This window comes from Rhyacophila brunnea, unplaced genomic scaffold (assembly GCF_057557595.1).
Source record: "Rhyacophila brunnea isolate RB1 unplaced genomic scaffold, BYU_Rbru_1.0 scaffold_5, whole genome shotgun sequence".
Lineage (NCBI taxonomy): Eukaryota > Metazoa > Arthropoda > Insecta > Trichoptera > Rhyacophilidae > Rhyacophila > Rhyacophila brunnea.
In genome coordinates, this window is record NW_028233170.1 from 4,145,432 (window position 1) to 4,173,322 (window position 27,891).

Below are 27,891 nucleotides of genomic sequence, written 5' to 3' on the forward strand. Positions count from 1 at the left end.
CTGATTAATTTTCATCGATGTCATTAAAATTTAAACAGTATTGTTTCTTCCATATATAAAGTACAGTCATATTGATATCACACATACACTATCGATATACAAGTATCCCTAGACTTACAAACTATGAAAAAATCCACTGTAAATCCGGGGACACTTGCAATAATAAATTTATTTATTCATCTTCGTGCGGGACATCATATTTGTTTTTTTGAAATAAAATATTAGAATGTCAATATGACATTCACATAAACAACCTGCGTGAGACAAAATATCAAATCTCATTTTTACTATGTTAAATAATTATTAAAATTATAACGTCAGCTCACTTTGCAAAACTTCTGAGTCCGAATTGACAAATATTTTAGATATTATTCTAGTAATGTTATTTCTCTGGAGGCCGTTTGATTGGGTAGTGAAAAAAAAGTTTTGCACGAGATATTTGATCGAAAAACGGATTCGGCAGTTTTACAAAATAAGCTGACAATAATGCTATGTATATTTTTTTTATACATAAAAATCTTAACATGAAATACTATGCGATTAAATTATTATTATATATAATATATGAGAATTTCGCTATGTTTTTTTTTAAATTACATTGTTTTATAAAATGTAAAAAAATAAAGCTTGAAATTAGTATGTATACTGAAGGAATAAAATGTAATATTTTCTGCAGCGGGTTTTAAACAAACGCTGTCGGACCCCGGCGATAATTTAAATTATCAAGCTAATGCATGAGAACATCATTTATGTGTAATTTATTCATAAAAAAAATCATGCCTGTAGAATATAACAGTTGTTGTGTATTCCCCAGTGTACATTTTATATATTAATGTGTTCTACTAATGAGTTCATTGTTTCCATGCTCGTTCTCACAGTCAAAATAAAATCTCTTTATAGCGAACGTTCCCACATCACTCTAAACTTAAAATGGTGACGTAAAATGTTGATTTATTATACATAATTGATTGTATTCATTGATAAGCGAAAGAGGTTGATGTTTTGATGCCGCCAAAGCGATCAACAAAAATATATACAAATTTATAACACGATGATGTTCGCAAGGATTATAAACGATATTGACACAAAGCCCAGTCGATTCGAAACGTATATTTATTTGACGCAATATTCTATGTTATGCTTTTGCTTTACGATACGTATTTTGTACACTATGTATTATAATTATATACATTAATTTTTTTACATTTGTCGGTGAAAACAAAAATATAAGCGAATATTAACTATTATTCCATTATACATTTTTATATTTTTAAAATATCTCTTAAAAACTATAAAGGTATAATTTTGTTCTTATGTCATGATTATGTATGAAATGTTGATACCGAGAAGGGTCTGAATTTGTCAATAAAGTAATTTTATTACTAAAACCTTGTGCATTTTGATTATTTCCTACAATTCATTAGAAGAATTAGTCGCCCAAATGATGACAGCAAAGATAAACGAGAATTATAGGTAAAATTTACATATAAATACAATCTGTACTGTAAATACACATTTATTATTGCAAAAACAGTTTTTCTGTTAAGGCTATACCTCAGTTGAGGCATGGTCTAAAAAGATCGTGGTTAGGCGATGCGCGGATTGCAGGTCGCGGGTGCAAATGACGCATGCTGAACGAAATATAAAATTGTCATATACATCCAGCATGCGTCCATTTAATGTTCTGTTTATTGTTCTATTAGTAACAACAATAATGTATTCATTGACATGTTTTCTTTTTTAAGTAAATGGGTAACGTTTTTAGTCATCTTTACACGATTTAAGAATTAATACCCCCGTCGCCATCACGAAACAAATTGACGTATTCACGCCTCGACCAGTACGAGATAGCAGGCACTTCTACTCATATGCAAGTTACCGCGATGTCAGATGCTTGCTACTTGTATGACTTTCCACTACATGGCATGAATATAATAATATGTTAATGTACAAAACATTTATACAATATTATACATTTGGTAGCCATAATAGATACTTGGTATCATTATCAGTTATAACAATGTAACATGATATTAGTATGATGTAGTTAACAATAGTAAATATTTTTTTTGACTTTGACCAAACAATTTATAAGATATACCCTTCTGACATAATAACTCCAACATGATCGCACATATAAAAACCAAATGTATCCTGAATTAAAAATATTACAAAATCATTCTTGCTATACATTATTTGTCCAAATTCAGAAAATATTGAGCGACTTTTTTTAAATAAAATATGCACAAGCTCCAATTATCAGGAGATCTAGTCGAAAAGGAACTAACTACATTGTGTAATAAATAATGAGACACTGATGACTGAATGATTTTAGTGTTTAAAGTCAGGTTAAAATATTTTATACAATGTTAGTAATACAACATTTATGACTTTCATATAAAGCAATTACATGTGTGAATCTTGTTTCACGCACAAATAGATGTGATGTAAAATTTGTTCTTAACTATTTTTTTGAACTTATAATATTATTATGTCACTTGTAGTCACTCAATCTTTAATTATCTTAGGAGTTTATCTCCAATTCAAAGGAGATTTTTTTGATATATTATTAACTAACCATATTGTATTTCCTTCACACTTCAGGTATTGGTAATTTCAATACATAATAATGTAGTTAGTTCCTTTTTACATATACACCAAATTGAGATAGAATGTTTTTCGTCTTAAATCTAATTTTAAATTCATTCATAATTATATAAAATTCAACTTTGTACAAAATCTACCTGAGATTTCAGGATACACAAATTATTTTACAGATTATTTATTTTAATATGTATATATTCGAAATCATAAGTTTTCTTATAGTATATGTTTGATATATAATATCTAATTTTATAGTATTGAGAATTCTGAAATTATAATGGCTAAACCGCTATTGGATAAAAATAGGATGGCGTTTTGCCCTTTTCATTAGGTCGGCACAGAGTGTAAATTGCTCCATGCTTCAATACTTTGGCAATGTTCATTTTCAAAGAACAAAATACTAAACGGGGGAAGGTATTGACGCTCCCATCCCCGGCTATGTCAAATTTTGTCGATAACGCTGAGAGAATAATTGTCGGCTTGGAATGCATCGTACGGCAACAGTTAAAATTTCATTCATGAAACACATTTTAAGAGGCCGTCAATCAGATATGCCACAAAGCATCACGAGTTACCTGTTAACAAATAAACATTATCCCATAGCACATTGTTCAATTATAACTAAAGCTTTCGTCAGCGAAAGAACTAGAATACTCTCATCAACAAATTCGGTGAAGTTGATTGAGTTGAGTTGATAAGCGAAGGTATCAGAAAAGGTGATACAATCTCGCCTAAACTATTCACAGTTACTCTCTAGAATTTTGACAGGGTAGATGAAAGGATTCGCAAAAATGATGAATACCTGATTCATGTTGCCTTTTTATTAGATGCAGAGGATATCCAATATAGAATGTAGGAACTGGCAAAAGTCATGAAGTAGGCAAAAAGTCATGATGAACCACTCGGTCAACTCAAGAGTCTTCGTCAACAAACAAATGAAACAGACTGGTCATATCTATTTAAGACAAGATGACTGCTGGATAAAATCAGGCATTCAGTGGTACTCAAGAGATACCAAAAGGCAAAGGGAGAAAAATTTTGGAAGGCCTTCCTCCAGTGTAACTAACTACTTTTTTGAATATGCGCCAAATGATGTCTGTTGAAAATTAATACTTAAGTGCCTGATTTTTGAATTTAATATCTTGAATATTAATTTTTAACAATAATTTAAAAAAACAGCATTCAGTACAATACAGATGCTGTTTGTAATGAATGTAACACATGGTAAATTGTATTTTTTACACAAGCAGCATGTGCTCCATTGAGGCTTCCAATATTCCAGTTCTATTTATCCATGGGTTAATATAAAAGTGACAATTGCCTCAATAAAACAAACATTACATAATATGTAATTTGTAAAAATAAATGCAATAGCGACTGAACGATAACATCATTTTTCCCCAGCATATTGTAACAGTGTATTGAACAACAATATGCTGTCTTATATTGTGCATATTTATATATATATATTCATTTATGCATAGAATTTTTTTGACACAATATGACAAATGGATAATCGATAGTGTATTTGAAAACAGGTTACACGATACCTTTCGCTCTTCAAAAACCCGCAGCGACACTTCAATTCCTAGCAATAGTCATTGCAAGCCTGCAAGTGAGGAATGTCGAAAGAGATGCATGATATTTCACAAACGTTTCGTAACTATTAATTAGTGAGCAATAAAATAGAAAAATCTCAATTTATACACAGATTACAAGTTTGGTTGGTTCAGCGCAAACCGCCGGACTGCTGCCAGGTGGACAGAGGGGCGTCTGGTCGCATCACGTCATCCACCGGGGTGCAGTGAGGCCGTGGCCCCGGTTCTGGGGTGTATGTGAAGGTTAGTCCTGTGGCGTATATGATACCGTCGTTTCTTACCAATGAAACTGGTACCTAGTGAGAGAAATGTAATTCTCATTAGGTATATGTAATTGTTCTTATTGTTATATATCTTTTAACATTCCACTATCAAAAAATCATAAAATAATTTGAGATCATACTCGAAATCTTAATTTCTGACTCCAAATCATTCTGTTTGTCAATATAGGCTTATTTGATCCAAACTAATAATAATTATTGTTCCTGAAGTCTAAAATACGATACAACTCAATGGTCAGTACGTCCCCCCAACACCGGATATGTGACTCGAATTGAATTTAAAAAAATAATAAATTCCTTTTATGTATTTGACTTGACAGCGATTTTGTGATGAAAAAATATTTCAATGATAGATACAATTAACACAATTTGAACCAGTAATTGTAATATAGGTACCAGTATTTGAACAGTATTTATTTCATTATGTTATTAGCCTCTATTATTCATATAATAAAATTACATCCAAACAATTATTTAATCTTTTTTATAGTTCATACCAAGAGCGAGAAAAGTTGGTTTTGCATATTATATGACCATGCAGAGATTCCTAACCTATTTGGTTGGAAGAACCCTTGAAATATATTGTTACATCTCGCAAAACCCCACGTGGCTGATAAATATGTTTGACTTTATTAGTTATAAACAAACATTGTTTTCCTTTTTAAAATTTTTCAATAATAACCATCGGGTGTATAATTATATTTAGCCAAACTAAACTATCAAAATGCTTCATTGTTTTATCAATAGGTCAAACGTGAAAACCTTGAATATTTAAAATTTTAATTCATTCACAAAAATGGTACTAATTTATTTTCACACACAACAGGTTTCCGCAGATTCTTGAGGAACCCAAATTGAGAATTACTGCAATTATAGACAATGAATCTATTCGTTCTACTGCTCTGTATACACGACTATTAATTGAATGAATGAGTGCAAACCTGAGTTGGCTGTCGAACCCACAGCCACTCCCCTCGGAACTGCGAGATGTCAGGCACGACGCACAGCATGGACTCGGCGCAGCGGTACATGGTCTCGGCTTCCACGTCTCCAAACCATACCTGCAATGAGGGCGTGAAGTTGTCGCCCGCCAGCTCCAACATGGCCACATCTCCGCCTCCGTTCAAGTTCAGGGAGTGGACCAACGGTACCGGGGTTACTGGAGACCTAACGAATGAGTGATTCATCATTAGCTTTAAATAATTAAACACGTGCATGTAGAATTTTATTTAATTCAAATAGTTTAATTAATTGAACAATTACAATACTTGATGCCAATTCTGCTTTTATCGTATTTAAATTGGATGTAATATGCAACAAGGAACCAACCCTCAACATGTTAAAATATGAGTTTTTATGTGGTTCCCATAAGAGTCAATTTATTAGGTAAAAAATGCCACGTGTATATGTGAATATTACTGCAATCTATCGTTGTAAGAGCCAACCAACATTCATCTATGGCAGGGGTGGGCAAACTTTTTGGATGGAGGGCCAAATTCAAGAATTCGAAATGAGCGGCGGGCCGCAAGTAAAATACCATTTTTAGATATACACTATTTATTATCACGAAAAATGAACATTATAAAAAAATTAATGAGAAGAATGAAACTGTTGTACATTTTTTTTAAATTCAGGTGTTAATTTTAAAGTTGATATTCTCAAAAATGCTTGTAAATGGGCATCGGAGATATTTGATCGTAAAGAATTTTTATTGAGGTTCATGATCGAAAATGTTTGTTCACATATTATATAGGCCAATCCAAAAATAACAAACATTTTTCTTGCATAATCTTTAAGTTGGTCGAATTTGTCTGAATTAAGGGCATTGTAAAATTTGGAGATTTCTTCACGACGATGCAATTATCTTAAATCAGTGTCACACTGCAGATCAATAATCTCAAGTTGTAGCTCTGTCAGTACACTATCAATATCTATTGAAAATGGATCGCGTACTATTGCTAAACTTGTCTCAATTTTTTGGAAGTCACCAAATCTTTGTGAAAAATCGTCATTCAGAGCTTTAATAATTTTACCATATTCTTCAAATTTATGTTCTGGTATATTCAGCAACTTCAAAGTTGGAAGGTGGTCCACGTTGTTATTCGATATTTGTCGAAGGAATAACTTGAGTTTTAATTGAAATCCATTCAAACTTTTTACCATATCATGGGCACATATTTTTTTTCCTTACAACGCGGAGTTAAACGTATTTAAATGTGTCACGATGTTCATCATAGAAAATAGTGGTTACATAGTGTGAGACGAGACGCAAGGAAGACGTACTGAGATAATACATTTACGAAACAACAAATTATTCAAATTTTAATCTATTGTCAATATTTTTTTAAAAATTATAAAAAAGTTATTCGTAATCAGAAGTACAATTAATGATGGCGGGCCGCAAAAAAATACCCGGCGGGCCACATGCGGGCCACATGAACCGATCAACATTTTTTGTTAAAAAATGCATTAATTTCCTCAGATAAAGCAAAAGTTATTAAAGTAGTCAATATAAATAAATAATTACTTAAATATAATATTTGAATATAAATTAAAATATTTATTCATGAATACCACATTGTTTACCAACATATAAAAGGCATTTATCTCAGAAGTACATTTTTGTGGATTGGATCTTTGTTGCATAATACCGTCAAATTATTAGTGTAAATGGAAAAAATAATATTCTGTATGTCGGGGCATTGAAATATAAATAATTGCCATTTACAGGACAGTTTGTTTTAAATAAGCAACAAAACACACCGAACCATCATTTAGAATATTTAGACGAATAATCGTCACATAATGTCATTTTCTACATAATACTGAAACAACAAAACAGAAAATCTTTATTGTTTTAAACTGACATGAAACTATTATTTATAACCGCCATCTTTGCCCATTTCAGTATACATATTTAATAATACTAAAATGAAATCCAATTACCAAGTAAGCAATCACAATTGTTATAAGAACACTTTAACCAAACACCACAATTTACAAGTTATTATGTTTGTGCCGGCAACATGACCAATAGAATAGGAAAATTAACTTCCCATCGACTAAATATATTGACCACAAAATAGGTGCACCACAACAAAGTTAACTATATCAAGAGGGAGTCCGTAGAACATTTTGTATTACAACACTCGATGATTTCGGAATGTTTTAAAATTAATACTATGTACGTTGGCGCATCAAAACATGGCAGTTATAAACAATAAACATCTTTACCAGCCGTTTTGATGTTTAAGTATTATGTACAAATGACATTATGAGATGATTATTCATATAAATATTCGAAATGACGATTAAGGATGTTTTGCTGCTTGTATAGTATGTACAATAAATAATTAAAACTGACTGTCGGTAAAAACTTAACATTGTGAAAAGTTAACAAATATAATAATACATAGCAAATACTACCCTTAGAAGAGAGAGAAAAAAAACATAAACAATGTTAAACAATAAAATATAACTTCAAAAACATAATACACAGTACATCACTGAAAATGTCTGTCTCTGGGGAGCGCATTGATTAGTCTCCCACTACTCGCTGATGGTTATAGTTATAATCATCACATTTGCATTTTAATGTGAATGCTTCAACTTTGGTACAAGTCGACCATATTTCATGTTCGAAATGGTCAATGTACCTATAAAGTACAACAGTGTCGAACTACAGAACAATACTGCCCATTCAAATTTCAGAGTTCATCTTGACAATGTGTACTTTTAATAATTTATAAAATTCATTGTTCAAATAATTAAATTTAGAATTGTGTTGAAATGCTTGCAGTTTTTGAGAGATCTGCGCATCTATTCTATACACAAGACTGCTATCGAGGGTAGTTTTTCATATGTTGTATCAAAGTATTATAATTGTTACAATAAGTTAGCTGTCTAAACAGTCAAAACTGTCTATCTCGCTCTACAATTTAGCACACCCAAGAGAGGTGCTGTTAAAACATAGCACTTATTGTAATTGTTACAATAAATGCTAATACTTCGATACACGTCTTGTGTATAGAATAGATGCGCTGGGCAATATTGTGAAGTTTGCTATTTGAAATGTCTTGCAGCCAATTTAATCATTAGTCTCAGTAGTTTTACTTTCATATATTATTTAGGCTCATCTCCTAGAGAAAATGTCTTCGCATATGGGTTAAGAACAAAATGGTATGACAGTGAATGAATACACTACAATTTGTATCAGGACAAACAAGCATTGTGTATTAAAATACCTGACAGGCCCCATCCCCTCGAAGAATTGATATTCGGCCTTGTCAGTGGAAATGATGGTCCAGCAAGCTCCGTCGTTGATCATCTCTTTGTTGGTCTCTTTGGGGCAAGGAGTGGCTTGGAATTGTATGATACGTTCTTGTGACAGGCAAAGGTACATCCTCTCCGTGTCCTTCATATAGAAGGCACACTTGTGAAGTTGTGACACGGGATCGTCAGCTTCTAATAGCGCCATCTGCTTATCAACCTATCGACAAAAAAATATATAATTTTAATATTGATGTGCTCGGCCATACAGTAAAATCTGTGTCAAAATTAACAGATTTGGCGAACATTCTTATGTTAGTGAGTAGCAGTAGCGAAGGGTGGAGGTAGGCGGGCGTGAAGATCTCTTCACATAATTTTTGTTGTCCGTATGATTAGCTTCATTTTCTTTGCTGTATACACAACATAACTTCATTTTCTTTTCATAATTTCCATTTGCTTTCCTCCTCTTGGCACTTTGCATTAAAATAAACTCATTAAACTCAGTCAGAGCTCACTTTGAACGTAGCAACCTAAGTCTTGGGCAGTCCCAGTCCAATTGTTTCAAATGATTCACATCACCTGTAGGGCCCCGCGATACGCACGATTAAGATCGAGTGTGGTGCGGGGCGGGTTTCGGTAGAGGGCGCTTAACTTCAATGTTAAGTTCCGCCATACAAAGTGCACATTAAACTTTGTTAGTAATACGTATTTGTTTTTATTGAACAAGACTACAATTTACAGATGTTGGTTGGTTTATAAAATTCAATTAAACCTCTGGGATTATGTGCTTGATATTTAACGACATTAGAGTTAAGGGTTATATTGGAAAAAATGGAATAAGAAGCATTTCTTGGATAGTAGTTCAACCAAAGGACAGTGACTTCAAATCCACAATGAATAAGACTGGGATTAAAACAATGATAACCAACCTTTAGTTAGAGGTCACATAAAATAAAAGAATAAATAAAACTATACATCTAACATGGCATTCAATTTCATTCAGAAAAATAATTATTAATGATAAGATATTTGAATGAAAAAAGAATATTATTCTCATTTGAAATGAATATAATAAAATAAAAAATGGTTGAACTCAAATACTATTAGATATGCAGAAGTATATATTTCAATAAAAATTGTACATACTTAATATTATCTCAGTAATAAATTACAAAATAATGAATGAAAAAAATATACAACTGTTTGATTTACTTCATTATAATATAATTTCTCACACTGCTACATAAGACCATTTTTAATAAGAAAAAGTAGAATGTAATCAACTACTCACTGTGAAAGTGGGTTGGTACAGATAGATTATGACTAACCAGACTGGCCATTCTTCCATACTGTCAAAATGGGACCATTAAAATCACAATTCAAACATTCGGATCGTGGGAACACATTGCTCTGATATTGGTCGTCAATTAGCCGAGAGAACATATTCATTCGACACTTGTTTTGCGTCCACTGAAAAATATTGACTGGGATATAGTCATAAATCAAAACCGGGCGCAATGTTGCAACTTTCTTCCATGCCATGCCGGGACAGTGACATCACGCAGTTAGCCGAAATTAATGAAAAAGCAGCTCTTGCAAATGTGCCGGAGTGAAATTTCTTGCTAGCGACACCAGCTGTCCTTTTCAAACTAAAATACGGCATTCGAGCTGTCTGCGGAGGTACATTAAATTACATGCGTTTCGTGAATACCAACAAAATCACATGGACATATTCGACGTGTTGCAGTCGAGACTAGTTTACCCGGCTAAAACAAACAGTTACATTGTTGTAAATACAGAAAACCGTGCCCATACAAACTCAGTTTGTCTGAGTCCATAAACAGACAAAAATGTGGTTGAAAAATTAACTCTACATTTAAATAAAGATCAAATTGCAAATCTGTGTTCATTTGTACTATCTATAAAGTGTATACGGTGGAGCTACGGGGTGCTGGTTTGACCTGGAACGAAGCAAGAAGACTGGCGAGCAATAGGGATTCTTGGAGGCGCCGCGTGGTGTCCATATGCTCCAACTAAGGGGCGGATATGGCCGAAAAAGAAGAAGATACCATTATTGTCATATTCAGAACACGTCTACAAATGTTTATTGACCTAACCGAACCTTAGTGTGTGATAATGATGCATCGAAATGTATGAAAATATCAAACTTTAAATTAACAATTGGTAAATCAATATAAAAAGGGTCTATATGCAAAAACAAAAATGTTCAGGAGAGAAGAAAACACTTAGCGAAATGAATTCAACAATTTCTATGTTTTATGTGTATTTTTTGAAAGATAAGAATTTTCCTATTTTAAAAATGATATTTTAAGATAACACATAATTGAGCAAATAATAAAAACAAAAAATAAAGAAAATCAAATTGTACATCGCATGTGGACCCCTCTTCCACGTTAGTCAACCTTAAGCGTGGCGATATTATGAAAATTAAATTCCCCACACTGTGTATACTGTTATATTATAGGCCCTTTAAATACAATAAAATCACATTTGATACCAATGTATTATATCCTTTATACCCTTTTGATAGGGGACACCTTCGACACCACGACAGAAAAAGGTATTTAATATAATTGTCTAGATGGGATAAACTGTTTCTGCCCAAAAAAATGGTCCATCCGGTCATCTGTGGCACTATAGCCAAAACTTTTTATTGGATCCCACAAGGATTGCAAACCCTGATAATAAATTGCAATGGGGTAACCAAAAGAATTTAAATATTGTCTCGAATTGACACGGTGTATCGTCACCCTGCTACTAAATGAGTAATCACTAAATTATTGTTATGTTATGACAACACTTTGACTACGCACCACAATTCCCATGATATTAAGTTTGTGTCATTAACTAATACCAATAGAATAGGAAAATTAACTTCCCATTGCTGAATCAGACTAAAATGTATTGACCGCAGAACCGGCACATCACTAAAGAGTTTGAACTATAACTAGAGGAGCCTTAAGCCGGCTCTAACATCTAAACTCATCTCGACGTGTCGAATACTAATATGTGACGTCAACGTTATTCACAAAACACACGTTATCTTATGGACCTTCGCACATTGCTGGAATAAAACATTTTAGTTTGAAAAAAACATCTGGAGGCACATGCAACTATTTTCACACAACATGCAGCGCAGGTATATTCCCGAAATGTCGCACTTTGTCATTCATTTTGACTTGCCGAGTGACATCACTGTCCTCGCTCGGCCTTGCCTATACGCACATAAGAAAGTTGCATGTCGTATTGCATTATGTGACAAGTGATTTAGATTTATAATAAACATAATTTTTAAATAACTATTTCTTTTATTCAACGAATAATTCACAAGATTTACGAATGTACCATTCTAATTATTGAACATACATAATTCAGAAAACACTCTTGAGAAAACACCGCCAATAGAAAAAAATCTTTTCTGTCTCCTGCCGTGTCTTACTTTTTTCAAAAAAGATTTTTTCTATTGAATATATTTTCTCATGAGTTTCTCATGTTTTCAGAATTATATATGTTCAAAATAATTTTTGATAATAAATATTATTTTTAGCTGATTTTCTATGTTAAAACTACTTAAAGTCCATATTATTATGTATGATAGACAATAATACCTTCCAAAATATATATTATAACTAAATTGTAAGAAAGCCATAGAATTGAAATAGGCGTTTGATAGCAATTACACGGGGGGGGGGGAGATTATTTGACTTTACCGTAAATATTTACCTATTCGAACTTTTGATGTCATATAATCTATATCAGTTTGTATTTAGTCTCTAATTTTATAGTAGAAGAATATTTCAAATCAAAATCTAAGGCTGTCCACTAATGACGGAACAATCCATAATATATACCGCCAAAGCAAATGCACAAATGTAAGAATTACGCAATCATTATGATGTTTCAAATAATCCTTTTTAATAAATTTAATTTAATCTAAATATCCTTTTTTATCGTTACTTTCGTGTTGGGACAATAATTGTTTTTCGAGTGCAAGCACAGAGTTTTCGTACCTATCAATCACAGTCGGAGATGGAACAACTAAATGTCTGCTTAGTATGAGAGCTCATAATATAATATCATAGTCTTTTAAACCAGACTGGCGGGCGCTATCATTAATATAATGGATGAGTCATAATGACAAAAAAATGACATTCAGGAAGTTAACAAACAAATGAAGATCTGATCGACCTTGTACAAGATGGATGAATAGTATCGTAATGTCCGAAGCTGTAGGAAAACGCCTTCGGACAGACCTGAATGGAAGTGGATGCGTACAATTATTTTTCAATTAAGTAATAAAAATATTTTAAACAATTATAAAACTTAATAAAATTATACAGTATTAAAAGATAGCAGGAACCCCAACAAATAATCCCCCTCCCCAAATTTATTATTTACATTTGTTACAGTGTGAATTGAAATGAGAAGGTAAGTATGCAGCATACAATAAGTTCAGCCAAATGAAGGGTGTCAACCCTAATGTTAAACCCTGAATGCGATTAGCGCTGCATACAGGAGAGGGAGAGACATATATTTTATAGATAGGGGGGAGAAAATTTATCATCACATTAAAAATAATATACCAAGTAGTAAGTACATTGGAAAACTATAACTACCTAAATATAATATAATATTCTTTATTGACTACTGTATGTAAATACATACAAATAAATACATTGCTTATCAAAAGCTATGTGAAGTACAATGTACAACTCTCGGCTGCCCGAGCTAATGGCGGAGAGGAGACGCAAATAATCTATTGTTTTTTAATTATTAAATCAATACTATCGACAGAGTGGTGGCGAAGGGCGGAGGTGGGCTGTTAAGTTCAGACAGTGCACGTGTGCACTATTTATGTTGAATCTTAACAGCCTAACTGCACCCCTCGTACTTGATGGAATTTGAATTTAAATTTTAATTGATTTAACTTTTGTACTACGAGGGTGGGTCAATAATTCCTTAGAAAAAAGCATTAAAACAGTTTTTATTTTTGTATTTTTTTTTTATTTCTCAACATAATCTCCTTGGAGCTCAATACACTTGGTTAGACGTTTCTCAATTTTTTTTAAACCGTCAGAAAAATAAGTTTTCGGAAGGTCCTCAAAATAAGCATTTGTCCGATCGATGACTTCTTCATTTGAAAAAAAACGTTGTCCACTTAGCCATTTTTTTAAGTTTGGGAAAAGGAAAAAGTCACTGGGGGCTAAATCTGGCGAATACGATGGGTGGTCGACCAATTCGAACTTCAATTCTTCAATTTTAGCCATTGATCGTAAACATGTGTGAACACGGGCATTGTCCTGATGAAAGAGGATTTTTTTCCTGTTTAAATGAGGCCGTTTTTCTTCAATTTTGTTTTTTAGCTGGTCCAATAAAGATGCATAATAATCCCCTGTTATTGTTTTTCCTTTTTCCAAATAGTCAACGAAAATAATTCCACGTGCATCCCAAAATACAGTAGCCATAACCTTACCAGCTGATTTTACGGTTTTCGCCTTCTTTGGACATGGTTCGCCTTTCCCAATCCACTGCTTTGACTGTTCTTTCGTCTCGGGAGTATAGTGGTGTATCCATGTTTCATCTACAGTCACAAAGCAACGAAAAAATTCATCCGGATTGCGTTGCATGAGCTACAACAGGGCTTTAGAGGCCACCACCCTATTGCGTTTATTGTCGACTGTGAGCAAACGCGGCACCCATCTTGCAGAAATTTTTTTCATGCCCAATTTGTCATGTAAAATAGAAATGACGCTACCTTTTGAGATCCCTGTAACCTCAATTATCTCACTCAACTTTAATCTTCGGTCACTTAACACCATATCGTGGATTTTATTGATCATTTCTGGTGTAGTCACCTCTACAGGACGTCCTGAGCGTGGTTCATCCTTTGTTGATGTACGACCACGTTTAAATTCATTTAACCAGTTATAAATAGTTGCAAGTGAAGGAGCAGATATGCCGTGAACTAAATCCAACTCATTTTTTATTTCCTTTGCTGTTAACCCTTTTATATTAAAATGTTTAATAACAGCTCTAAACTCAATTTTCTCCATTTTCCATTTTTCCATTTTCCACAAGCAAATTTTTTTTTTAAATGTACGAGAAACACACAACAACCCGACCAATCTGATTGAAACTTCGCAGCATACTGAATCGGTAGTGCCGCTGCATGAAAACAAACCGCTTACAGTACTAGTCGCGCCACCTGTCGGCTTTTCTAAGGACTTATTGACCCACCCTCGTACCTATTCCATTTGAGTAATTTTTTGTGATCCGGGTTTTGTTTTTCGGCACCTTGGTCACTGTGCGCATTCACCAATGTTAAATGCACGTTGATGCAACTACAGATAATTATTGTTTCATCAACATCATCATCCTGAATTTATCCACTTCTGGATGAAGGCCTCTCAAAGCCGAATCCACTTCTCTTGATCCTGTGCGTTGCGTTACCACGTACTTCCGCAGAACTTTATCATTTCATTGATATAGCGACCTCTAGGTCTACCTTGCGGACGTTTTGTACCTCTTGGGTATCACTGGATGACTACATTTGTCCAACGATTGTGTCTTCTATGCTATGTGTCCAACTCATTTCCATTTGAGGTTTTAGCGAACTCTATTACATCGCAACCCTTGTCTGTTTCCTTATCCACTCATCCTCATTTTTGTTTATATTATAACAAAATAAAAAATATAATTGAATGTTGTTGAAATAAATACCTACCTACCCAAAGACTTTGGTCTATACTTAATAATATAAACTTTTTGTATTTCAACATTTTATAGCGATTCTTGAACCATTTTAGAATGATTGAATTGGTAACTATAGAAAAAATAACATTCTCTGCATTGGCACCATTGAATGCAATGTTTGTTAATAAAAGTGAAAATGGCTGTACGTGTTGGCTAATCTCAAGCTGTGGTACATAGGAAAGATATGAACAGGTACGTGATTGAATTTTTTCTACAAATAAGTAATATTTTCATATCTAAAATTACTACTTTTCAGGATAGCCAAAGGAAGATTGATTTTGGACCATTTCGTATGGAAACTCCAATGTGTCCGTGTGGAATTTAGTAATTCAAAGGCGTTGATTCAACTCATCTCTTTTCTCATTTGTGCATAATATAAGTATATATTATTATGGTTCATTTGGCATATTATTTAACTCATTTTTTTATTTTTAAGACTTAACGCCCTCTTCCGTTCACTCATAAATTTATTTTATGTGTTGTGTGATACAAATATAATAGCAAACGCGATCTCCCAGTGACGAGCACACTTATCGATCAGGTGACATTTATGCAGTGTTGCTAACTGCACAATAATTTTATTAATCGCTTCCCCGGGAAAGTAGTGATATGATAGGTACTGCATGTCACTACTTGAATACATCTAGCGCCATCTATTGTCGAGATTAAGTAATGATTTTTGACTTGTACAAAACGTCGCTTCATATTAAATACCTAAGTGGTGATTTTAATGAAAATGAGTTATTGATACCACGTGATGCGCATTGTTTTTCTCTACCATGAAACATCAATTAAAAAATTAAATCAACAAATAAAGTCGATATTAAATTACTTAATCCTATGTGAGAGCATCCAAAATCATGCACCGTAATTAATCCTATGTGAGCGTCGGCTGCAATAGATCAGTAATAAAATAATTATACGTGAACACAGCATGCTTCTACATGATTTGATTCAACGTGTGCATATAGAATTAATCCTGTGATAAAAACATGGAAAAAGCTATGATTTTACCATTTACTTAATAATAAATTTATTATAAAAAAGAATGATTATCCAATTTTAATTTATGAATGATTATTTTTTAAAACAGTTTTTTTCGATTATCTCAGAATATGAGTCAAACCACATAGGAGATATTTAAAATACAGTGACGAAATGCATAGTATGTCATTTGAACTGATGTACTGAAAACTAGTGTTACTACGATATTGACGTTTTTCCGGATAAGGGGGCAATAATTATAGTTTTTACTTAAATACTTACCTACCATAATTTTGGCTATAAACAAAAGGTGATACAAGTGCAGTACTAACTTTTAAATATTCCATATTCCAATGCAAAAATAATTATAATAGGTACTTAATAAAATATCAGGTTGACAAAGAATGCGGAATGAATAAACAATGCGGTATAGTACAGAATATACTTTTTTCTATGGCTACAAATTCAACCACACTAAGAACAATGCGGAATCACTATCACGTGTTGTAATACAAACAGTTCATAAGACTCAGTCTAGTTATAGTCCTGACTCTTTGATACTGGATGTTATAAACATACCACATAAGCGTGAAGGTCAATAGTTTTGAAAGAATATAATATGATGTAGTTAAATCAACTTCGAGCGAGAGAAAACGATACAATAGGCTCTATGCAAGAGCAATCGGAAATAATAACGGTAACGATAATTAAATTTACCCTATCTAATTCATGCGTAGGAGAAGAAGTCGCAATTTGCGTAATTTAAAGGTTAAGTTATTCCACTTTAATTTATTTAAGTATCATAAGTGGGAACATTAGACATCTGAACCACGTTACGGATAATAGACCAATCAATATTTTTGTGAAACTAAGATAAACAGTCCAGAGGCAATGGAAAAACCACGGGAATATTTTCCCAGCAAAATGATTACGGCTGGATCACTTAAATCATCTCCGATGTCCGATAACAGATATGACACAGAAAGAAGAATGTAAATAGGTTTTAATTTGTCTTTTCTGGAGGTAATATTGAATTTATGATGTAGGTACTTATATTTTTTAATTTAACATTTAATCAAGTTATCATTCGTACTCAACTCATTATTTTTGGATACTTATATCACTCTAATTCTTCTTATCCGAGAACTCGAAGATCGATTCCCGGCGAGTTCACAATACATTTATGTGATTTTTATAAAGCCTGAATGTTCATGTGATTCTTTCACTTTTACTAAGTAGTACACTGGTGTCATTGAGCACCATGGCCTGACGTAGTGTTAAAAAGAATAGAATCTACAAATTCACAAGGTAAGTATATAAAATGAAAAAGTGGGTGCTTACCTTTCGAATGATGAGACGTGGCAATGCCATTCCGGTGACAGAACAAACCAACTTGACTGTCGACCCGTAATGCACATAACCTTCCCGCACTTGGAACTCTTCCGATTCACTCTCATTATCGTCCAACAAGTGAATCGTAAAAGCACCCCACTGCGTGGACGAAGCGTGAAAATTCCCGTTCTCCACGTGCAAGTACCTAGTGGAAACTGTCTGAGATCGGAGTCGGTTGAAGAGGGCAACTTTCGTTCCACTGGCGATGCACAAGTCCGCGTTCTTCAATGATTGTTTCTTTTTTGACGGTTTCGAAATCACTTTTATTCGCTTACTGTTAAACACACCGATATCGTGCCCCGACCCGTAGAACATTTTGACGGACAACATAAAGTGTTTTCTTTTATCTGAATCGGAAATATACAAAGTTTTAGCTGCACAATACTGTTTACCGTTGTTCAAATCTAACTGCTGCATGTCTTGCTCGGAATTTCCGATGCCTATGAAGGCGCAGAGCTGAGAGGCCTGCTCCGTCGCCCCTTCGCGAAGCATCTGCTCCTGTCGCAATCGCCAGCCGTCTCCGAAGAGGTATATGCAAGGCGGAGGGCAGAAGAACCTCTTCTCGTTTCCGTACGATTTCTGGGCCACCTTCGCGTGCAAAATGACCATGACCATGTCGGAACGGTCGCGAAGGTACCGCTCCATGGCCTCCCTGGTGAGGCGGCGCTCGTCCGGGCGGTAGGCCCCCTCGCCGGGGCCGGCCGCGCTCTCGAACCGGGGATACAGCGCCCCGTGCTGAGGCGGCGGCGAAGGAGGCGACTGAGCCATTCCCGGCAGTCCATACTGATGCGGCATCTTCGAGAGTAAATTATCTGTCACGACATCGCCGACGCTGGAGAGTCAAACTTCGGCGCGGACCCGTCGAAACTTTCAAATACTTTTTGACAACTTCACAGTGTACCGCTCCATGGGTGATGTGTGCGGAGACGCGAGGCGACAGACTCGACGAGAAAACGACAAACGAGAAACACAACAGACCGACGTCGCTTCTGTTCGCTGCGGAACGATCGCCTGGACGTTATCACGTTTCGCAGCTACACGAGTACAATAAAATAAACGCACTATACGTACGCCAATCTAGATGTACGCGGCTATCTCCCGTTCCATTCAAAAACACCTGTTCACTCGGTATATTTTCCGACAGTCCTGCCAACACAACGGACAAGTCCATTTGGAATTTTAATATTAACTTTTGTTTCAGCGCTCAATTCGTCGATCACTGTCAAAACATAGATTTACAGAAGGTAAACAAATAAAATGTTATCGTCTTTACAATGTTTTAAGCTCACAATTTAGAGTGGCAGCCCGTCGGCCGACACGTATTTGACATGACTGTACGCAGTTTAGATCTGTTAAGTTTGTTACCATTTAATAATGGCCCCTCTCCCCTCGTGGGTACTCACCACTCGCGAGTCGCGGACCCATCAAAAGGATGTTGGGGTTATGCATGGGGCGTGGGAAAACGCGGTGTGGGAAAGAGTGGGTGGCCTCGGTGTTTCTAAACATTTGATATTATACTACAGCCGCACGTCGTACTCATCGCAGCCGTGCCACTTGTACAGTGGCGCAGGGAGGAGGGGGCGGTGGTTACTCCAATATTCATAAAGCGAGACGATTCCGTCTGACGTGTCGGGAATCTCGTGGGAAAGCCGCAGCCGGCAGCTTGCCGGTTTGGTATGCGGCAGTGGCCTGGGAAGGTCGCATAGTCACATAACAATAACAGGAGTCGGTTTGATGCGATTTCAGATTTGATCGAGAGCAGATATGGGAGTCACTGGCCTGTGGCGACTCGTGGAACCCGCGGGGAAACCTGTGCCACTGGAGACGCTTGAGAACAAAGTTTTAGCTGTTGGTAGGAATAATTACGCATTTAACTTCCGAATAGCATTAATTATGGACAATCAAATTTTTATGATGGTTCTTAAAGTGTTTTGTGGTCGATATAATGTTGACCTTACGACGCGTCTATTTTATAACCATTTTAAAATTTCCGATTGCATCAAAATAATAATAAATTTAAATTATTAGGTAGTCGTACCTTGTCATTTTTCTTGTCTTTTCTTGTTCTTTGTCATGAAAAGGGGAAGCAGTTGAATGAAAAGTAATCAAATTGAAGGTAAATATGCCGCATAACTTTCTTTTTAGACCTAACCTAACCTACCCCGACCTAATATAATCTTAGTTTATGATAATGATGCATCAAAATGTATGAAAATTTTAGGTACTGTTCGGTTATCAGGAATACAGCGGAAAACACATTTTGAAAATAGCCGATAAACTGGATTATTTGTTAGTATTCCTGTATTCCTGATAACCGAACAGTACCAAAATTTTAAATCAACAATTGGATCGAAAAGCATCTGTGCTGACAGAAAAAGGTTTTTAATGTAAATGTCTACATGGAATAATCCCTTTTCGTTAAAAAAAAAAAAATTATAAAAGCTCATGCTGGCATCTGCGGCACAATTACCAAATTGAGAGTCATTCAGTTTACCATAATTTTTTGTCTTTATAATTTGAAATTAAATCCAACTAGGTACCTACCTAAATAGCTTTTGAAATTTAAAATTAATTGTACTTACATAACTACCTATATTTTCAATAGATTCAGCATTTACTTGTTGATAATTCATGATATTTTATTAAATGGATTATCACTAGGTGATATAACTTGGTATTCACCACATAAAAATATTGTTTTTACCACACGTGTTTCGCTTACAGGTGACCCTTTTCAAATAATATCGTCGCTATAGGATTGGTTTGTCGAATATCCGTTTTTGTCGAAATCAACCTTTTAATGCAGAATGTTTTTTTGTATCTAAATGGACCAGAACCATCCTTTTCTTTAAATTACTTTGTAATTGTAATGAATACATCATTCATATGCTGTAAAAACAACAATTTAAATATCTCCATGTATTTAAATATAGGATTATGAAATTTGTTTTTCGTCTCCTGAACATTTGGTCCATTCGACAAACCAATCCTACAGCGACAAATAATGAAAATATATAAAAAAGTTCACCATGAGAGTAAAATACATGTTATAGAAATAATATTTATATGTTGTGAATACGAAGCAATAACCCGTTTTATAAATGAATGTATGTACCTACATACATATTACAATGCTTGATACCCTCACAGTCACTTGTTGTCGTAATAGATTTTTGGGTTATCACTGTGTGTTCTTGTTATTTCCTCGACGAGCCGAAACGCCGAGGAAATAATAGGAAAGAACATAATACGGTGATAACCCAAAAATCTATTAATTGGTAAATTTACTTAATTCATTATGGACACAAATTTAACTGTTTATGATTTACAGATATCTCAATATGGCTGCATCAGATGGTAAAAGGATATCAAGATTCCCGTGGTGGAGCCGTGGCAAATGCCCATCTCTTAGGCCTATTTCAACGCCTCTGCAAACTGATGTATCACAGAATCAAACCAGTATTTGTCTTCGACGGAGGAATCCCGCACTTAAAGAGACAGACCATAGTTAGCATTTTTCTTATTAAATATTTCAGGGCAGCCTTCCTTAGACCAGAATTCGTATAAAACATGTTTCAATGTGCAATGATTAGGATCACATACGCTTGTCAAATCTTGAAACACCAACTGGTGTGTCTTTGGTAGACAACATACGTGGAAGAACAACATCATCAGGATTCAACTGGTGCCGATTGCATTTTATTACAGAAATAAAGACATCCTTTTTTCTGTCTTCTTATTTTCCATATACATATTATAACGCAAGAGAAGGAAATACTACTTATTTGAATATGTAAAATAGATCTATTGCTTTAACCCATTCACTGCGTTGCCGATCAGGTGGCCATTAGATATAATTAGCATGTTATTTAAATGTGGTTATTAAATATTATGAAAAGGTCCGCAGTGAATGGGTTAATCCGAATTTAAACACAGACGCTATAATATTGGTAGACACAGTTATTGTATGTTCAGCTTTGTATCTATATTTTGAGAAAATCGTTTGTGAATGATTAAAATCGAATACGATATGGGCATAATATTATCGTGTATTGGAATGATAGAATATCTTCTCTCAAATAATACCCTATTTGAAAGTACAATATTATTACGAATAAAGGTATAATGTAGACCAGTACTTCCCAAACTTTTCATACCATGGCCTCCAAAATTTACATCAAAAAAAAAATTATTTTAGCTTTATTTGGCATTAATAATTACCATAATTACATAATAATATATTTATCATAAACAAAATAAAATTAGAAAAGTTGACTATACGTGTAGCCTATATAAACAATTTTATGACAGGGATGTATGTTTTTACATAAATCAATATTGGGCTTAATGTTAGAAATGCTAATTCACAGAGAATCTTCCAAAGTCTCAATTGAAAGGCGTGACCTGTGCTTATTTTTTATTATGAATAATGATGAAAATGCTGTTTCCCATGGTTATATTGTTACAAAAGGAATTATGGTTACATATTATTTCGTCACTGTTCTGGCAGAAGACACTAATTCGAAAAAATGACATATTGAGTTAGTTATACCAAAATGTTCCTTATTTCAAACTTTACCGTCTGGAAACCTTCTTAATAAATAAACAGTCTTTATTTTAAAGTCATCCTTTTTACGATTACTTAATAAACTCACATGATAGACCATTTCAAACATTTTAACAACTTCAAAGTCAAATTACTCAAAACTAGTATTTTCCAGTTAAAGTGTTCTGCTAGAACAGAGACGATTTATTTATATATATTTATTTTCTTTGGATATGTATAATATATTATTTTCACGCACTTCACTAAAATATTGTTTCAGATGAGCAGGCAAAATAAAAAATCTCAAATGCACAGCAATATTAATCATGTTAGACAACAGCTCATGAATATTATCCTCAAGCAAACTGCTGTTAAGTCTGTTCTGTCCACCGATAAAGAATCTCCAACCAAAAGATCTCCAGTCAAACCGAGCAATGAAATTAATGATGATCAACTCTTTAAACTTCCTCCTATAGTAAAGAAAGAAGAAGACTCCTCCAGCGAATCAGAGTATGTTAAAAATAATTGCAGTACATATAAGTTAGTCCCACGATGGCCGCGTGGCTTAAGCGTCGGCCTAGGTTCAAATCCTGGGTATGACAAGTAGACAAGTACAATATTGTTTTTAAATTTTTGTATGAGTTATAGTATGGACCTAATAGATTGAGCAAGTGACTGACATCCATTTCTCGTAAAAACAAAATCTATTAATACAAACCTCCACTCTGTGGAGGCTCATATTGTGATCTTATTAGGATTGGACATGTATGATTGGACAAGATGTATTATTATGGTCTAACCGTCCAGTGGAGCTATTGTTCTTCACTGATGATTTTCTTCGTACCTTCATAAGTCTTATTTCTTTTATGATTCAGCTCGGAGACAACATCTACAAAGCATAACATTGATCTTCACTCTATTGATGTCAAATCTGAATATTTTAAAAGTTTAACTCCTCGAGAAAAGCATGATCTTCTTACAGAGCTGAAAGAAACCAGGAAACAGAGCTCGTGGGGACGTCTTCATGAGCTACCAGCACATAGTGATGACTTCTCTGATTACCAAGTATGTTTAATCACTCACTACATAATGTTTTATTTGCAATATAAATTGTGTCATATTAAAAAACAATATTGGTGTTTTTGCAGATGAATAGATTGCTCAAAAGACGGCAAGTTCAAGTATCACTAGAGGAAGCAGAAAAAGAAATCGGAGGTCATTTTTTATCTATCAATGAACTGGAAGTTCTTTTGAATGAAGAAGGTATAAGTACAAAAATCGAACAATTGCCTACGAGAAGAATTGCTTCGGATGATAGCACTCGATTTATTCTCATAAAAGATGTCCGAGAAGCAATAGAAGTTGCAACGAAACGAGAGGCTACTCTAAAGAGCGATCTTGATGATAAAAGTGATATTGTGTTACCGTCAACAAGTCAAGCCGTTAAAACAAAATGTACAGATGAACTCGGAGAAGAATTTGATGACGATCTCAAAGCCGCTATTGAACTATCACTCAATACTTCAGCCACTGCAAACGCAGTTGACCCGTCAAAAGAATCTGACAGGGTCGATTTAACACATTTCGCTGATGACTTTATTTATGATACTGACAGTGACTGGTCCATGGAAGAAGAATCTGATGATGAAACCGATGATCTGAGAAATGCCGAGCTGACTTTGGCTAAAGCTTACATGTTAGAAAATAGTGGGCTATCTGAATATGAAATAATGAGGATTATCAATACTCAAAAGGTCAAAAGAAAGAAATCTCGGAAATTCAAAAGAGCGTTTCGCATTAAAGAAGATTTGCCACAGGTTGCAAAGGTAAAATTCATCCATGACGGTGAAATTACCACACTTGATGAGGAATGTGAAGTAAATAACCAAAACAAGATTGAATCCCACGTACCCACTCATGTTCTATTGAAACAACAAATAGGCAACGAAGGCAAGCCGAACAATGTTACACCGTCAACAGTAATCAATCCTGTAAGAGAACCATCTATTAATGAGAATATTATAATTTCTTCTGATGATGATGATAGAGACACTGCAATTATAACAGAAGAAAAATTAGATGCTATTTCTAATCCATCTAGTTCAGATACCGATGACAGCTTTGAAGAAGTTCCTGAATCAAACTCAAAGAATGTTACACAACCCCTATTGCAACTTGTAATAAACCCTGAGGGTGTTTTGGAAGATGACATTTTTGCAGACGTGTTTCAGGTTACAAGTAAACCGAAAACTCCTGAACCCAAATCTGCAAAAATTACTCTGCGAAAGTTTGATATTGTTCCTGAAGTTAACTCAATAATATATGATGCCGTACCTGTACACCGTGACATTATTTCGGTAGAACAGGATAACCCTGCATCGTTTGTTGTATCAACCAAAACTCCTCTTAGTGACAATTTAAACTCTTTGGTAGCGAATGAAACAATAAGTATCGTCGATAATTTAGATACTACACCTGTCACGCCACCCAAAGAGAGTAATGATAGTATTGATATGTCAAATGAACAGTCCCCTCAGAAAGGTATGCCTCTTAACAAATTGAGACACTTGATTTCCCAAGAAGAGTCAAAATTTGCTGAAGAGAGAGAATCTCATTCAAAGACAGATGCTCCGATCGCTAGTCAAAAAATCTCCACCGAAGAGCTGTCGGTCTTGGCCGACGATTTGGAAGTACAAAAAGACAAATTAGAAAAGGAACACAACAAACTCAATAGGATGGGCCGTGATATTTCGCAAGAGATGACCAAAGATGCGCAAGACCTTTTGCAAATGTTCGGAATACCGTATATTGTCGCACCGATGGAAGCCGAAGCCCAGTGCGCTTTCTTAGAAACTACCAAGTTGACAGACGGCACCATCACTGATGATAGCGACATTTGGCTATTTGGAGGGAAAACAGTTTACAAAAATTTCTTCAATCAACAGAAATATGTATTACAGTTTCTAGCTGAAAATATTCAACAATGCTTTAGTAAGTATTTTGTGTCTTCGTCACATAACTTTTTATGTCTTGAATATGTTCATAATATTTGATGCTATTTTGTTTTTTAGAACTGCCGAGAGAACATCTGATATTATTTGCCCTTTTAGTTGGTAGTGACTACACAAGTGGTATAACCGGTGTTGGACCTGTGACCGCACTTGAAATATTAGCGGCCTTTCCCCCCATCAAGACTGAACTTATCCCACCTTATGTTACACTATTGGCCGGACTTAAGAAATTCCGGAGCTGGTATAGCTCAAGTCGAACAATGGGTAATTCATCTCTCAGGAACAAGTTAAAAAATATTTCTTTATCGGACAAATTTCCCAACTACAGGGTAAGCTCTTCTTTCTTGATTGATAGAGTTAACCTTTTTACTGCCGGTAGGTGTACCTATGTGTGGCGGTACCTTGCACGCCGCGAATTTTATTGTAAAAATAAAACTAATTTACGTTTCAATTGGTAAAAACAAATTCTGTATGTGATAGTATGTGACGACATTCCCAATATATGTCGTGTGTTCGACATATTTGTATGCTTAAAATAATTGATTTACCCCTGTTTCCTGTTTAAAGCGGGATGTCCAAAGATGTCATTTTTTTTATGAACGGCGTTCTGTTCACGGAAAAGTTCACGTCTTTTGGCAGCCATCCGGTTAATATAATTAGTAATAAGTTAATATATCAACATAATATAATCATTCTTGTTAATTTTTGACTTTACGGCATATTTTAGTGAATTTATTTATTCTTTTTGCAGGTTGTTGAAGCATATCTCTGCCCTAAAGTGGAAACAAGCAATGAGAAATTTAGTTGGGGCAAACCCGATATAACAGCAATTAGAGAATTTACTAGAGAAAAGTTTGGCTGGTCCCAAGATAAAACTGATGCAATTGTATTACCTGTTTTAAAAAGATTGGATTTAAATATTTCTCAACCATCTATCAGGGCATTCTTTAGAACAGACGTTAAACAAGTTGACGCTTTTGATAAGATGAGCAAACGAGTCAAAAGTGCCGTCGAAAGAATGGGAAGTGATAATTTGATAGAAGATTTCGATGATAAAGAAGGACCGAGTGTATCGAAGAAACCTAAAATTGTAACAGAAGGGAAACGAAAGAGAATGCCAAAAAAGAAACTTGAACAAAAAAATGCAAACCAACCTTCTCCAAATGCTATTCAAGACGTAATTCAATCACCACAAGTATCGACCCTCAATAATGATGAGCAGGCCTCTGACTCAAGTGCAGATACTCAAAACTTTTCTTATCCGGAAAGACACATTGAACGCTTTCCCCAGAGAGAAAAGGATAAAAATAAAGTATTGCAAAATAAAATAAAAGCAATTGAATTATTTAGGACTTCAAAGGGGGGTCCCGGATTTGTCGGCAAAAGGAAAAAAATCCCAATAAAATTAAAAGAAGACGCAGAGTTGTCGGAAAGCAGTGATTAATAAAGTTATAATATTGAACAATTTGGTATATTTCATTTGATTTCGTAGTGTATTGAATATTGTTTCCTATAAAATAAATGTCCATAACAATTTGTTTTTTTAAACTACACTGTACCCCCCCATCAATGAACCAATATTATTTTGACAAAATACTGGTAGAATTTTTGACCATATCACAATTCCATTTTGTGGGTGCCTATATGCTCCAACAGAATACTAAATACGAAAATAATGTCTAAATTCTACAGCTAGATACAAACAATAATCTTACATTGCATATTAATGGTATGTTAGGAATCAAATTGTTCCACTATAATAGTGGAACATGCACAGATGTGATTTCTTCTAGTGAGGACGAATTTGATTATTGTTTGGTTTATACCTGACAAAATGTATTGCATGAACTTTCTCGCTTGGCAAGGCTCTGCCTGTAGCTTACTTTCTGGCAAAACTATTGAACTTAACGCTTATGTGGTATGATTATAAATGCTGTTAGAACAATAATTATTATCTTTAGTACTAGTCTCATAATGTATTTCCCTTTTGAATTTTATGGATGAAACCAAAGAATTTTTATTCAATACTATTAGGGAATACAGTTTCAAAAGGGTGTCAACATTGCTAGGCGGGCTTTTCGACTGTTTATAGGGATGTGTTAGTAATGTCGGTATCGGTATCGAATACCGAATCCAATGTAACCACAGTGACATCCCGCAGGGGGGGGGGGGGGGCTGACAGACTATACGCCCCATAAAGGTGATACCTACTATTATATTAGTCTATGGCTGGTACACCCGAGTAACAAAAAATTAATCAGTTTATAGAATTAAGGGCCCGCTGAAGAGCCCGCCGTTCAAATATAATTTAGTATAAAAAGGACCTCGGCGTCGTAACTACGTCAATTTAAATCGATCTTTTCGCAAAAATCACTAATCATCGGAGATTTTATTTCAAGAAATATTATTATTATTACTGATAATTTCTGCCG

General features: G+C 34.5%; 2 protein-coding genes and 1 non-coding gene across 4 annotated transcripts; 2 read left to right on the forward strand and 1 right to left on the reverse strand.

The window, feature by feature from the left end:
- Positions 1 to 3,680: 3,680 nt before the first annotated feature.
- Positions 3,681 to 18,705, reverse strand: Su(H) (recombining binding protein suppressor of hairless). Its single transcript, XM_085955964.1, has 4 exons — positions 17,852 to 18,705; positions 8,728 to 8,972; positions 5,425 to 5,650; positions 3,681 to 4,498 (listed from the first exon to the last, which is right to left on the reverse strand). The coding sequence occupies exons 1-4, from the start codon at positions 18,695 to 18,697 to the stop codon at positions 4,334 to 4,336; spliced, it is 1,482 nt and encodes a 493-aa protein (XP_085812090.1). The 5' UTR covers positions 18,698 to 18,705; the 3' UTR covers positions 3,681 to 4,333.
- Positions 18,706 to 18,794: 89 nt separating this feature from the next.
- Positions 18,795 to 26,993, forward strand: mus201 (rad2 superfamily protein mus201). Of its 2 annotated transcripts, XM_085955940.1 has the most exons (8): positions 18,795 to 19,146; positions 19,649 to 19,754; positions 21,234 to 21,409; positions 22,729 to 22,958; positions 23,324 to 23,513; positions 23,597 to 25,439; positions 25,520 to 25,788; positions 26,211 to 26,993. In XM_085955940.1, exons 2-8 carry the CDS (start codon positions 19,667 to 19,669, stop codon positions 26,901 to 26,903), a joined length of 3,489 nt encoding a protein of 1,162 aa, XP_085812066.1. In that variant the 5' UTR covers positions 18,795 to 19,146; positions 19,649 to 19,666; the 3' UTR covers positions 26,904 to 26,993. The 2 variants fall into 2 exon arrangements, with proteins under 2 accessions (XP_085812066.1, XP_085812065.1); XM_085955939.1 differs by lacking the exon at positions 18,795 to 19,146 and having other exon boundaries at positions 19,304 to 19,754.
- On the forward strand, positions 24,031 to 24,114 carry LOC147065924 (small nucleolar RNA SNORD66). Its single transcript, XR_015071681.1, has one exon. It is a non-coding gene; the product is annotated as a small nucleolar RNA SNORD66 (small nucleolar RNA).
- Positions 26,994 to 27,891: the final 898 nt, after the last annotated feature.